Raw genomic sequence first — 16,415 nt, forward strand, 5'->3', positions numbered from 1 at the left:
CCAAAATATTCTACTCCGATGCCTTATTTTAAAGTCTACAAATTTAATACCATTTTAATCAGTTTTGGGGTGCAAACTTTCGCTGCCAAAAGGTCAAAGTTGACAGAATTGACCTTTGCAGATTCTACCAAATTCCTCCATCAATTTTGGGTCTAAACACTTGAAATTTTAGATGTAGGTAACTTAACTCTTTACTTTCGACTGTTCTTTCAAGTGATAAATTCAAATATTTATGGAATGATATTTGCTATTCCCTTATGATAGACATCTTAATGCTTTTGTTTCATTTTAAAACTTTTATCAAATAAAATGCTTGTGACTGAGTTATGCTTTCTCCTTCAGGATTTGCAGGTTTCGTGTTCAATCTACGAAGACAAGTACCAAGAGGTGTTTGAGAGTGTAAATCAGCTGAACCACCTGATCCAACCCGAGGATGTCAGTTTGCTTCAGCAACGCATGAAACTCTGGCACAAGCAATGGACAGATCTCTGTGTGCAACTAGAAATCCGCATCATGCAGATAAAGGACAGTCTCGGAATGTGGCCACAGTACATCACCGACGTGCAGAGTTTCTGCATTTGGTGCGAACAGATGGAGGCCAAAGTCCGCTCCATGAATGGACACAATATTGAGACAATGCTGGCAAAATTTGAAAATGTAAGTTTTTTGTTTTCGTTTTTTTTTTCACATTTTCTTATATTGTTGTTTTCTCTCACTGCAAGAACTTAGACACCACGGTCGGAAAGTGGGATTGAAAAGTCAGCACCCCAGAGGAAAGGCACTCTGACCTGCAAAAGGTGCCCAAGCAGCCCCGTCGGCATTCCTCTGTAAGAGCACCTCAGGCGATTAGCAATAAACTAACCACTTCTCAAAGAGAGAAGGCAAGGCCTGGTAGGGTGAACCTCCTAGAACTGCCCAGAACTTTCACCACAAAATTAACAGGGACCGAATCATTACAGGAATGTTCTAATCTCTGTTCATTTTGGGGAGGGGGTTCCAGGATAAAAATCTCTAGATAGGTCCTTGGACAGAATTTAGCACCTTCGTCCCCTAATATTTAATAAATAAAAGATATATTGTTAAATGATGCTTTTTGGTCCCCCCAATTTATCGGAGAGGGACCTATGTTTTCAGTGGTATCCGTGTGTGCGTTCATTGTTTCGGACGATTGCCAGATAACCGTCCATTAGTTTTTCTTAAAATTTTGCCACAAATTGTATTTCATTAAATAGATGCGCACATTAAAAAAATTTTTTTGCAAAAATTCCCGTTGCGTACCAAGAGGCTCAAAGAGGTAAAAAATGGTCCAGAATGACACGTTTTGCTCCATAACTTTTGTCCCATCCATTAGATTGTTCGGAAACTTAGCGAAAACATGAAGGCAATGTTAGCCTTTCACACTTCTCACATTACTCATTTCTTTATTTTTTGTGGTGTCATCTCACATGCAGCACCAGAGGGGACCATGTATGAACGGCTTGTATTAGTAGAGGAGCCAAAGATATGTTAAAATTGTTTCAAATTATCGCAGAAGAGCATCTAAAAAACCTTTAGAGAAACCTTTTGTCTTGAAGCCTCTGAGCTTAAGTATTATAATAACTCAGATTTTGATTTATTTTTATAGAAATACTCCCATCACCAAACCAGTTACCTGGACTTAATGTTAGTGGGTGGGTTAAGGAAGTGTTTTTTTTTAATATTATTTTTAACCCATGTTTTTCAGAATGTTCACATTTAACCACCTAATGTTACACACTAGGTATATACTTGCCATAATTATGAATATATAATATATACGTGCAATGTCGTAATAGTTGTGTATATACAGACCCCAATGTGTGTGTTTAAATGTATGTATAAATTAAGTAACCGTTCACGTAACATTTTGCGTATCATGTATAAATGTGTTAATGCATGTCTGCGGATGGATGTGTAGCACATATCCATAAACAGTTCAATAAGATGTTTAATACATATCCATAAACAGTTCAATAAGATGTTTATTACATATCCATAAACAGTTCAATAAGATGTTTATTACATATCCATAAACAGTTCAATAAGATGTTTATTACATATCCATAAACACTTCAATAAGATGTTTATTACATATCCATAAACACTTCAATAAGATGTTTATTACATATCCATAAACAGTTCAATAAGATGTTTAGTACATATCCATAAACAGTTCAATAAGATGTTTATTACATATCCATAAACAGTTCAATAAGATGTTTATTACATATCCATAAACAGTTCAATAAGATGTTTATTACATATCCATAAACAGTTCAATAAGATGTTTAGTACATATCCATAAACAGTTCAATAAGATGTTTATTACATATCCATAAACACTTCAATAAGATGTTTAATACATATCCATAAACACTTCAATAAGATGTTTATTACATATCCATAAACAGTTCAATAAGATGTTTATTACATATCCATAAACAGTTCAATAAGATGTTTATTACATATCCATAAACAGTTCAATAAGATGTTTATTACATATCCATAAACAGTTCAATAAGATGTTTATTACATATCCATAAACAGTTCAATAAGATGTTTATTACATATCCATAAACAGTTCAATAAGATGTTTATTACATATCCATAAACAGTTCAATAAGATGTTTATTACATATCCATAAACAGTTCAATAAGATGTTTATTACATATCCATAAACAGTTCAATAAGATGTTTATTACATATCCATAAACAGTTCAATAAGATGTTTATTACATATCCATAAACAGTTCAATAAGATGTTTATTACATATCCATAAACAGTTCAATAAGATGTTTATTACATATCCATAAACAGTTCAATAAGATGTTTATTACATATCCATAAACACTTCAATAAGATGTTTATTACATATCCATAAACAGTTCAATAAGATGTTTATTACATATCCATAAACACTTCAATAAGATGTTTATTACATATCCATAAACAGTTCAATAAGATGTTTATTACATATCCATAAACAGTTCAATAAGATGTTTATTACATATCCATAAACAGTTCAATAAGATGTTTATTACATATCCATAAACAGTTCAATAAGATGTTTATTACATATCCATAAACAGTTCAATAAGATGTTTATTACATATCCATAAACAGTTCAATAAGATGTTTAATACATATCCATAAACAGTTCAATAAGATTTTTATTACATATCCATAAACAGTTCAATAAGATGTTTATTACATATCCATAAACAGTTCAATAAGATGTTTATTACATATCCATAAACAGTTCAATAAGATGTTTATTACATATCCATAAACAGTTCAATAAGATGTTTATTACATATCCATAAACAGTTCAATAAGATGTTTATTACATATCCATAAACAGTTCAATAAGATGTTTATTACATATCCATAAACACTTCAATAAGATGTTTATTACATATCCATAAACAGTTCAATAAGATGTTTAATACATATCCATAAACAGTTCAATAAGATGTTTATTACATATCCATAAACAGTTCAATAAGATGTTTATTACATATCCATAAACAGTTCTAATAAGATGTTTATTACATATCCATAAACAGTTCAATAAGATGTTTATTACATATCCATAAACAGTTCAATAAGATGTTTATTACATATCCATAAACAGTTCAATAAGATGTTTATTACATATCCATAAACACTTCAATAAGATGTTTATTACATATCCATAAACAGTTCAATAAGATGTTTATTACATATCCATAAACAGTTCAATAAGATGTTTATTACATATCCATAAACAGTTCAATAAGATGTTTATTACATATCCATAAACAGTTCAATAAGATGTTTATTACATATCCATAAACAGTTCAATAAGATGTTTATTACATATCCATAAACAGTTCAATAAGATGTTTATTACATATCCATAAACAGTTCAATAAGATGTTTATTACATATCCATAAACAGTTCAATAAGATGTTTATTACATATCCATAAACAGTTCAATAAGATGTTTATTACATATCCATAAACAGTTCAATAAGATGTTTATTACATATCCATAAACAGTTCAATAAGATGTTTATTACATATCCATAAACAGTTCAATAAGATGTTTATTACATATCCATAAACAGTTCAATAAGATGTTTATTACATATCCATAAACAGTTCAATAAGATGTTTATTACATATCCATAAACAGTTCAATAAGATGTTTATTACATATCCATAAACAGTTCAATAAGATGTTTATTACATATCCATAAACAGTTCAATAAGATGTTTATTACATATCCATAAACACTTAAATAAGATGTTTAGTACATATCCATAAACACTTCAATAAGATGTTTATTACATATCCATAAACAGTTCAATAAGATGTTTATTACATATCCATAAACACTTCAATAAGAGGACAACAACTAACATTCAGAGTATAGTTCTTAACAACAGCGTTTCAAATGCCTTTATTTTGGGATGTATAGCAGTTGGAGTTACACTGTTGGATCATCTATTCTTTGGGACTTCATGGAATTAGTGTCCGCTTCGATTCTCAGAATCGTTTCTCTGACCCTCTTCAGACTGCACGATTCAATGTCGTGTCGCATTCACTTCATAATTTTTTCGATTTTCCTTGTTACTTTTATCCAACTTTTTTATTTGTTCCCTGAACCTGATTGCGTCATCTTTTTGTGTTTGCAAATAAGGTCAATTGTTGTTATTGTTCGCAAATTATTATTGTTGCGATATTTTTGACTCCTAATGGGGTATGGTCCCTCACAGTTGGGAGATTCTATTTATAAATACTGCTGCTAGGAACTGACGAATCAAATTAATTCACTATTAATCAATCAGAAACCAGAATTGCTCCATAAAAATTAAACCTATTTAGCAACGTTGCAAATGTTTTTTTCTTCGTGTCAACATGAGAAGGATTTTTTGCTTTTTGGCTGCAAAATTATAAACTGTCCACAACCTGTACAGAACAGCTGTCCATTGAGAATTCGTCATCTCCAGGACTTGTATGGAATAACTACCCATCAGAAACTGTTCTGAAACATGGCTTACAACGCAAGAGTTATTGTAAATTCTTAATTCAAACTGATTACATTTACTGTTTGAAAATTCCTCTCAATGTTTCCACAACAAGTTTTCTAACATTCTTTTTGTTCAGCTATGCAAACTTCATATGTAAACTAGCTAACGTATTTGTTAGCTAATCGTAGGACCCCAATTTGTTAGACAAAAACAAATTTGAGTTTCAGTGGACTTTCCTCTCCTTTCCACCAAAAAACACTTGATTGGAGATGAGAATGATTCTATAAAAATTACCAACAATTTTAAAAAAATAGATTATGCGCATGAAACTTTAAAAATTCATTAGATTATGTGCATGAAGGTCTTTGTAAGACATTCACACCAAGAACTCATTTTCTACCACAACTAAAAATAACTTTTCTTTCTTTCTTTGTGTGCCTTGCATTGGACAGAATTTCCATGAGTAAAGTTTCTTTCCAAGAACTTCCCACCTATGGAACACATTACCACGGGACTGCTTGCCTGAATGCTACATGGTCATCTTCAAATCTAATGCTAACAAATATTTGTCATAAACCGTCCCCCATAACAAATTAAATTTTGTCAATACCATCATTTTCAATTCTCTCATCATATTCTTTATCATTCAACTGACAATCCATCCATCGCATTGACTCTTATCCTCGAGTGGCTTTTAGTATTGATAGGTGATGCATTAATATAAAAAAAAAGCAAGAAAAAAGTGTATATTGTTGCTGGATGTCAGATCGTAAGTTAAAATGAAGAAGCAGCAATGATTAATTCATTAAAAAAATTGTTTTTTTGATTCCAAAGACTCCCAAAATCTGTAGAAAAAATGGTTGGATCATTCTATCGCTCCAGAAAGTTCCTCACTTCTGACGCAACCCCCTACCTGTATGAGAGTCAGATATGCTCTAAGTTGAAGCACTGCTGCCACATCTGGGGACATGTCGTCCATAGCACTCTTTCTTGCTTTGGCAAAGTACAAAATCAACTTAGCAATCTAGTGAGAGATAATCTCTTCTGTTCTCTACAACCATTTCTTATAAAAAAAGACATTGCTAGTCTCTCTCTCTACTCTATTGTTGTTTCTATGGTATGTTCTCTTCGTTATTTCCATGGAAGGTGCACGACTGAACTCTAATTTTTGGTTAATCCAAGTAAGACATTCTTCCTACCACCACCGCAACGAACATTCTTTGTTTCCTCCACATGCCTAACATCAAAAAACAGAATTTCCAAGAACTTTCCATCTGTGAACATATTAACACAGGACTACTTCCCTGCAGACTCCCTTATGGTCGTTTTCAAATCCAGTGTCAACCAAATACTTGTCATTAGTTTCCCTCATAAGTTATCAAATTTTGCTTATTCAATTCATCATTTTAAATCCTCTCATAATATTCTTCATCATTCAATTGGGAATTCACTCATCTCATTAACCCTTATCCTCGAAAGAGCCAAACAAACTGCTGTCATGTAGGAATGCTTATCATCATCATCATCATCATCAAATTTGAATTAAAATTTTTCGTTTACTAAAGATTTTGTTCTTTTATGATTTTAATTGAACGTTAGAAACTTGTGTCATTTACATTTGTATTCTTCGTATTGCACTACAATTGTGAATTAATACTTCTACCTGGTCATGGCTGACGGAACGAAAGTATGCTGCCCCATGAATTAAATAAAGGGTTCTGTTCGAAATTCCGTGCAGATTCCCGAGTGTGACAGAAAGATTTTCGAATTTGACAGAAGATTCCTGAGTTCAACATATACAGAAGGTTGGAGATTACATTGGCGAAAACCCTGTGCAAATAAAACTGAAGATAAGAACAGTAATCCAAATAATTCAAATAATCCGAATTTTTATCTAAAAAATTTAGAAACAAAATACAATAATCTTGCACATTTCTTCAGTTATTTTCGAATTTATTGCAATTCTGTCGAGTTTGTTTGAGCGTTTGTAAGTTACAGACGGACAAGCAATGCTAAATTTAAGATTATCTGTATAATTGTATTTTTTTTTTTTGATTCCTTTGAGCAAATGGGAATTTTTATTTACTTTGTCACACCCAATCAGAATATGGTAGGATGGACAAAGGCCGAGGAAGAGGGAAGGTGAAACGGTTATATCTGAAGGCGGTTGAGGTGGTGGTGGTTGGATCAAGGTGAGGTTTAGATAGGATAAAAGAAGTCTGGATATCTTATTTCCTCTGTAAATAGATTGCGATTTCTTTGGGCGTTGCTTTGTTGTTCTCTTTCTCTCTCTAACTGATTTTTTTGTACATACTTTCACTATTATTAAACTCCTCCCCATCCTTATCCCAGAATTACAAGTTGTTTGGTAGAAACATAGAAACATTATTTAGCTATATATAGATTGCAGCATAATAGCATTCGTTGCATATAAGTTTCGTGTGCTTTATATATATATATATATATATATATATATATATATATATATATATATATATATATATATACTAGATGAATACCCATCCCAAGATGGGTAAATTTGATTCTTCGAGCAGAAAGTTTCTGCACCACTTTTAAATCCACTTACAATGATCAGAATCAAGATACGATGCTACAAAATGTCTAAAATCGTTATTTCAATTTTGTTCAAAATTCATCGTATGATTTTGATTCAAGAAAATGCATAAAATTTCAGATTTTTAAGCTTAAGAACTTTTGAGAAGAAATTGAAATTAAGGGAATCTTGCTCAATTGATGTATAATGACTATGGATCAAAATTAATGCAAATCTGAAATATTTTAATTTTCAAAGGGAGGTTGTTCCCATTTGGTGCTCCCTAAATGTTCCAAAGAAACTGAAATTTGTAGAATATTTAATAATTGATGTGGAATATCTATTGTTAAAGTTTCACACAAATCATACGTGCACTGTAAAAAAATGGACAAGGATATTGAAAAAAAGATGAAAGCACGCAGAGGATGTGCACTAACTGCTAAAGCGCCACCAATGCAATTTAACCCATGGCCCAAAGCTGACTATCTATGGTCACGGATACATGTGGACTACACAGGACCACTTGATGGACAGTACTGCCTCATAGTAGTCGACAGCTTCTCTGTGACCTGAAGTCTTTAGGTGCAAAAGCCCAACTACAGACTTCACTATAAAAACTCTTCATGGATTATTCACACGGTTCGAAGTGGTCGACTGTTTAATGTCAGATAACGGCAGTCAGTTTACATCTGGGAACTTTAAAGAGTTTATGGAGGATTTCCAAGTAGACCACATCACAACTCCAGCTTACTACCCCAGGTCAAACGGACAGGCCAAAAGATTTGTGGACATCTTGAAGAGGGCTTTGAAGAAGGCAAAGGACACTCCCTCTGAAAAAGCGTTGCAACAATTTCTTCAAGTGTACCGCATAACGCCTAACAAGAATACACCATCTCAGATGTCTCTGGCAGAAGTGATATTCGCGAAAAAAATATGATCAGTCTTTGACAAACTATTGCTAAAATGGGTAAAACCCACAAAGACAACTGTTCCTAAGAAGAATTTCGTGCTGGGAGAAAAAATATTCTTCCAGATGCACAAAGATAATAATACTTTCTGGGGGCAGGGAACAATCAAGAACAGGATCGGCCATCGGGTCTACATGGTGGAACGACCACATTCTACGAATAAGAAACACTTGAACCAGATATGCAAATGCACTTTGAACGAGTTAAGTGAAACTCCACCAAAAGAAGAAACGTTGGACCTACTGTATGACGCATTTGACATGAAACTCCCTCAAACTAGTATCAAAATATGTCATTCCAACAGAAAAAGGAAACTGAAGGTCAACCTGAGGAAGAAAAACTATATTTCGGGGAAATAAATCTTTGGGGGGGAGTGTTCTGGGGTAGTTAACACCTCTATATCTATGATAGTATGGATTCGCCTGCCACTATGTAAGCCAGACATTTCTGGCATCAAGCAGATAGCACATATAGTTTAACTGCTCGCAGTTAATACGGGACACTTTCACCTTAATATCGTGACCCCCCCCCCTAAACAGGACCAGAACAGTTATCTATTAATACACTAAATGAGAGTTAATCGACGTCTGTTTACCTAAGGCATTTTCCTATATGCTTAAATAACATAAAATACAGGTCTTAGTTCTGAAATTGAGTTAGATTTGAAAAATATATTGTTTTAACTATTCTAATAAGCCATATTTTAATTAATATAAGTAACCCAACTCTCTCTCTTAGCTATCTATGAATTTCTCTTGGTCTCTAACTTTATGTTCATTCAACGTAGTAGCCTTCAAATCTAATGTAAACAAATTCTTGTTGAGTCGTCCCCATAAATAATCAAATTCTACACAATTTACACCATTAATGATTACTATACTACCACCTTGCATTCATTAACCCTTATCCTCGAGTGACCTTCGGGCCTTGATAAATGGTGACTCACAAGTTAAAATGAGAAAGAAATTGCTAATACTTTCAGTATATCTGTGACCATTTAGAGAAAAGAGTGACCTTTTTTTTAGCAAGTGTTATATACGGTTGTTTGTACACACCACGTAAATTAAATGGCAAAATAAAAAAAAACCTTATTTTTATTTACAAAATAACAAATAATAATATTTCTATATAAAATAACAAAAAATATTTTTATATAAAAATAATGAAAAATAATATTTTTATATAAAAATAACAAATAATATTTCTATATAAAAATAACAAATAATATTTCTATATAAAAATAACAAATAATATTTCTATATAAAAATAACAAATAATAATATTTCTATATAAAAAATAATATTTCTATATAAAATAATAAAGAATAATATTTCTATATAAAATTAACAAAAAATAATATTTCCATATAAAAATAACAAAAAATAATATTTCTATATAAAAATAATAAAAAGTAATGTTTCCATATAAAATAATAAAAAGTATATGTCTATATAAAAATAATAAAAAATCCTATTTCTATATAAAATAATAAAAAATAATATTTCTATATAAAATAATAAACAATAATATTTCTATATAAAATAATAAACAAGAATATTTTCATATAAAAATAACAAATAATATTTTCATATAAAAATAACACAAAATAATATTTCTATATAAAAATAATAAAAAGTAATATTTCTATATAAAATAATAAAAAGTATATGTCTATATAAAAATAATAAAAAATCATATTTCTATATAAAAATAATAAAAAATAATATTATTATATAAAAATAATAAAAAATAATATTATTATATAAAAATAACAAAGAATATTTCTATATAAAAATAATAAAAAATATTTCTATATAAAAATAATAAAGAATAATATTTCTATATAAAAGTAATAAAAAATAATATTATTATATAAAAATAACAAAGAATATTTCTATATAAAATAATAAAAAGTATTTCTATATAAAAATAATAAAGAATAATATTTCTATATAAAAGTAATAAAAAATAATATTATTATATAAAAATAACAAAGAATATTTCTATATAAAATAATAAAAAGTATTTCTATATAAAAATAATAAAGAAATATATTTCTATATAAAAATAATAAAAAATAATATTTCTATATAAAAATAATAAAAAAGTAATATGATTATATAAAAATAACAAAGAATATTTCTATATAAAAAAATAAAAAGTAATATTTCTATATAAAAATAATAAAGAATAATATTTCTATATAAAAATAACAAAAAATAATATTATATAAATATTACAAAGAATATTTCTATATAAAAAATAAAAAGTAATATTTCTATATAAAATAATAAAGAATAATATATCTATATAAAAATAACAAAAAATAATATTATTATATAAATATAACAAAGAATATTTCTATATAAAAAAAATAAAAAGTAATATTTCTATATAAAAATAATAGATAATAATATTTCTATTACTGGAAAATCATTTTTATCATGTAAAATTGGTTTTATTTTATTTATATTTTGATAAAAATACCTGATTTCTTCAGATATTTTAAAGCCAAGGTAATTGTTGCTATTAATTGATGCCCCATTTTTTATTATGTGATAATCGGATCTTCTCTATGAAAATGGCTTCGAACAGCTTAATCCTTTCTCCCTGGAGTGTGGACGATTATATGGTGATTTTGACCAACAATCTTCTCAATGGCGTTTATGATTTTACTCCGGACCTACCAGAAACTTACATTATTTAGATTGTCCGGATTACTGTTGCTATTTTGTGTTATTTTCCCAACGTTTTGGCCGATGTAACCTCCAACCTTAAGTTATATATTGTTGAATTACAAGATCTTTTTGTCGAACCTGTACAGAATTTTGAACAGAACACTTTATTTAATCCACGAGAACAGCTTGATTTTGTTTTGCAGCCATGATTGGCAATTGTATTCTGAGTATTTATAATAAATAGTTCCCATATTGTACTAAATGCTACACTAAGTTTGTTTAATAAGTCAATGTCGATTAGCATATGCACTGCTTCTTGAGTCGTCTTAATTAATACTATTCTTTATAATTTTTACTTGAAAATCAAAATTAAAGAAAAAGAATAATGGAGAGTAAGATTACTTAAAGAAGCGACGTATATGTCGAGCGATGATCACTTACTAAGCAAACATAGAATTTAACATAATAATGGGAACCGTTAATTATGAATATAATTACGATATTATGATGATGATTATATTATGAATATAATTACGATATTATGATGATTATATTATGAATACAATTACGATATTATAATGATGATTATATTATGAATATAATTACGATATTATAATGATGATTATATTATGAATATAATTACGATATTATAATTATGATTATATTATGAATATAATTACGATATTATAATTATGATTATATCATGAATATAATTACGATATTATAATGATGATTATTATGAATATAATTACGATATTATAATGATGATTATATTATGAATATAATTACGATATTATAATAATGATTATATTATGAATATAATTACGATATTATATTTATATTATGAATATAATTACGATATTATAATAATGATTATATTATGAATATAATTACGATATTATATTTATATTATGAATATAATTACGATATTATAATAATGATGATTATATTATGAATATAATTACGATATTATAATGATGATTATATTATGAATATAATTACGATATTATAACGATGATTATATTATGAATATAATTACGATATTATAATAATGATGATTATATTATTAATACAATTACGATATTATAATAATGAAGATTATATTATGAATATAATTACGATATTATTATAATGATGATTATATTATGAATATAATTGCGATATTATAATTATGATTATATTATGAATATAATTACGATATTATGATAATGATGATTGTTTTATGAATATAATTACGATATTATAATTATGATTATATTATGAATATAATTACGATATTATAATAATGATGATTATATTATGAATATAATTACGATATTATAATTATGATTATATTATGAATATAATTACGATATTATGATAATGATGATTATTTTATGAATATAATTACGATATTATAATTATGATTATATTATGAATATAATTACGATATTATAATAATTATGATTATATTATGAATATAATTACGATATTATAATAATTATGATTATATTATGAATATAATTACGATATTATAATAATTATGATTATATTATCAATATAATTACGATATTATAATTATGATTATATAATGAATATAATTACGATATTATAATAATTATGATTATATTATGAATATAATTACGATATTATAATAATTATGATTATATTATCAATATAATTACGATATTATAATTATGATTATATTATGAATATAATTACGATATTATAATAATTATGATTAAATTATGAATATAATTAGGATATTATAATAATTATGATTATATTATGAATATAATTACGATATTATAATAATTATGATTATATGAATATAATTACAATATTATAATAATGATTATATTATGAATATAATTACGATATTATAATTATGATTTTATTATGAATACAATTACGATATTATAATAATGAGGATTATATTATGAATATAATTACGATATTATAATGATGATTATATTATGAATATAATTACGATATTATGATAATGATTATTATATTATGAATATAATTATTATATTAATATAATAATAATTATAATATGAATATAATTACGATATTATAATAATGATTATATTATGAATATAATTACGATATTATAATTATGATTATATTATGAATATAATTACGATATTATAATGATGATTGTATTATGAATATAATTACGATATTATAATTATGATTATATTATGAATATAATTACGATATTATAATTATGATTATATTATGAATATAATTACGATATTATGATAATTATGATTATATTAATATAATTACAATATTATAATAATGATTATATTATGAATATAATTACGATATTATAATTATGATTTTATTATGAATACAATTACGATATTATAATAATGAGGATTATATTATGAATATAATTACGATATTATAATGATGATTATATTATGAATATAATTACGATATTACAATAATTATGATTATATGAATATAATTACGATATTACAATAATTATGATTATATGAATATAATTACAATATTATAATAATGATTATATTATGAATATAATTACGATATTATAATTATGATTTTATTATGAATAAAATTACGATATTATAATAATGAGGATTATATTATGAATATAATTACGATATTATAATGATGATTATATTATGAATATAATTACGATATTATGATAATGATTATTATATTATGAATATGATTACTATATTAATATAATAATGATTATATTATGAATATAATTACGATATTATAATTATGATTATATTATGAATATAATTACGATATTATAATTATGATTATATTATGAATATAATTACGATATTATAATGATGATTATATTATGAATATAATTACGATATTATAATGATGATTATATTATGAATATAATTACGATATTATTATTATGATTATATTATGAATATAATTACGATATTATAATTATGATTATATTATGAATATAATTACGATATTATAATTATGATCATATTCATAATATAATTACGATTATATTATGAATATAATTACGATATTATAATAATGATGATTATATTATGAATATAATTACGATATTATGATAATGATATTATGAATATAATTATGATATTATAATAATGATGATTATATTATGAATATAATTATGATATTATGATAATTATGATTATATTATGAATATAATTACGATATTATTATTATGATTATAATTTCGATATGAAGTAATGCTATGACTGTACACCTACAAACAAGAATTATTTTGAGGCTCACAAAATTCATACTAAAATTGTTTGCAGTGACTCGTCGTGGTGTTATGGATAAAGTGCTCAGTAAAATTTAGTTGAAGTGACAATCTTTTAAAGATTGATGGTTCAATCCTCATTCGTTACCCATGGATTATGTAAAAGTGTTCCGTTTGAAATTCTGTGCAGATTCCCGATTTTAAGAAGATACACTTGAAGAAAGTCGGAGGTTATATCTGCCGAAGTGTTACGACAATAACACTGAAGATGAGAACAGTAGTCTTTTCAATCAGGACCTCTGCACCTTAGAATCGAATTGCAGATGTAGTAAATGCGATGCAGAATTACAAGGTGAAATTGGACAGGTGTTAAACCATTGTATCGTCTTCGTTGTTAATTTCTGTTCTCCTTTGCCTGCATGGCTATTGAAGCTTGTTTTAGCATTTCGCAAAATTTCTTGAATTGAATTTGACTTTGTCATTGTTTCATGTTGAAAACAAACAAAACATTGTTATAATTTAGGAAAACAAAGAAAATGATTTGGTTTACTGATAGAGATCCACCCCCACCTCACGACCACTACCATAAACCACACAATGGTTATTCCAGATTTTGGAAAAACCATCCCTGCCCCACATGCACACCTTTGATATGGTTGCTGTAAGATCTCTACGCTGAGAGTTTATTTACAAAATGAACTAAGACAAAAAGTGTCTGCATGTGTAAATAAACAATTATAAATATAAATGATGCCACCATCTTGGAAAGAAGGAAAAAAAGAAAGTGAAAAGAACGAAAGTAGTTGCATTCATTTGATAGCTTATCTACCCCCACCTCACGATACCTTATCTACTAGCAAACAATCCGCCTTCTTACAGGTGAACTAGTTTGTCCTCCTGACTTACACAACACCTATCTGTTTCTCCTTTCTTTTCTTACATCTATAAGTGGAACCAACAACCTGTGATTTTTGAAGTGAAATTCGTCTCTATATGTTTACACAGCGAAGGACAAAACCGCTTGGTTTCTTATTAGTTGTTCTTCCATATAAAAAGAAAACAGAAAAAAACACACATTGCAATATTTTATTGGCACTTTCGAAATGAAATTCATAGGAATCGAGTTGTCTACATTGGATGAATTATCTTAACGAAAACGAAATTGTCAAAGTATTCTTTCCTCGCGTTTCATGAACTCATTCAACATTTGGGAAGTTTTCTTTTGATGTTGGAATTGAATAGCTTCTAAACATTTATGCATACGTAATGAGATCATATATATTTCTTTTTTTCATAAGTATTTATTTCACACTTAACAGAATATATGTACACAAATAGTTGGGCCTACACTGAAACAGTGCTTTGACCTAGTCGATTTTGCAGGCGCACAGAAGGAATTCTTCAAAATAATACATAGAAATCGACAAAGAAGGCTAGATGACTATCTAAAATATAACAGGACGAAGTAAATCCAAAACTAAGGCAACATTCAATTCATTACACACACACACACACACACACACACACACACTCACACACACTCACACACACACTCACACACACACACTCACACACACTCACACACACACACACACACACACATATATATATATATTATACCAGTAATCATAGGAGCAACTGGGCTTATGAAAAAGAACTTTAAAAAGTACACAGCAAGCATACCCGGTGAACCAAGTGCAAGTGAAATACAAACGATTGCACTGAAAGGGACGGCTAGAATCCTGAAAAGATCTCTTGGTTGGACTCACTAAAATAGGGGTAAATGTCAGACATCTGGTTGGATGTCCCATCCCCTAGAAGAAAAAGTTTAAGAAAAAAAAAAAAAAAAGAGGGATATATATATATATATATATATATATATATATATATATATATATATATATATATATATATATATATATATAACGAAAGAAAACATCTTTACATTGGACGATTGCATT

The 16,415-nt window shown here is 27.3% G+C and overlaps 1 protein-coding gene across 3 annotated transcripts in view; it reads left to right on the forward strand.

Moving 5' to 3' along the window:
• The window catches only part of LOC145294135 (nesprin-1-like), a 1,091,614-nt gene that overhangs the window by 952,759 nt on the left and 122,440 nt on the right, over positions 1-16,415 (forward strand). For all 3 annotated transcript variants that reach the window (XM_080141241.1, XM_080141242.1, XM_080141243.1), the window contains one exon: positions 343-657. In XM_080141241.1, the coding sequence (XP_079997367.1) occupies positions 343-657 (315 nt within the window). The remainder of the gene's footprint in view (positions 1-342; positions 658-16,415) is intronic.

This window comes from Euprymna scolopes, chromosome 15 (assembly GCF_053919585.1).
Source record: "Euprymna scolopes isolate OS-2025 chromosome 15, ASM5391958v1, whole genome shotgun sequence".
In the NCBI taxonomy this organism is placed as follows: Eukaryota; Metazoa; Mollusca; class Cephalopoda; order Sepiida; family Sepiolidae; genus Euprymna; species Euprymna scolopes.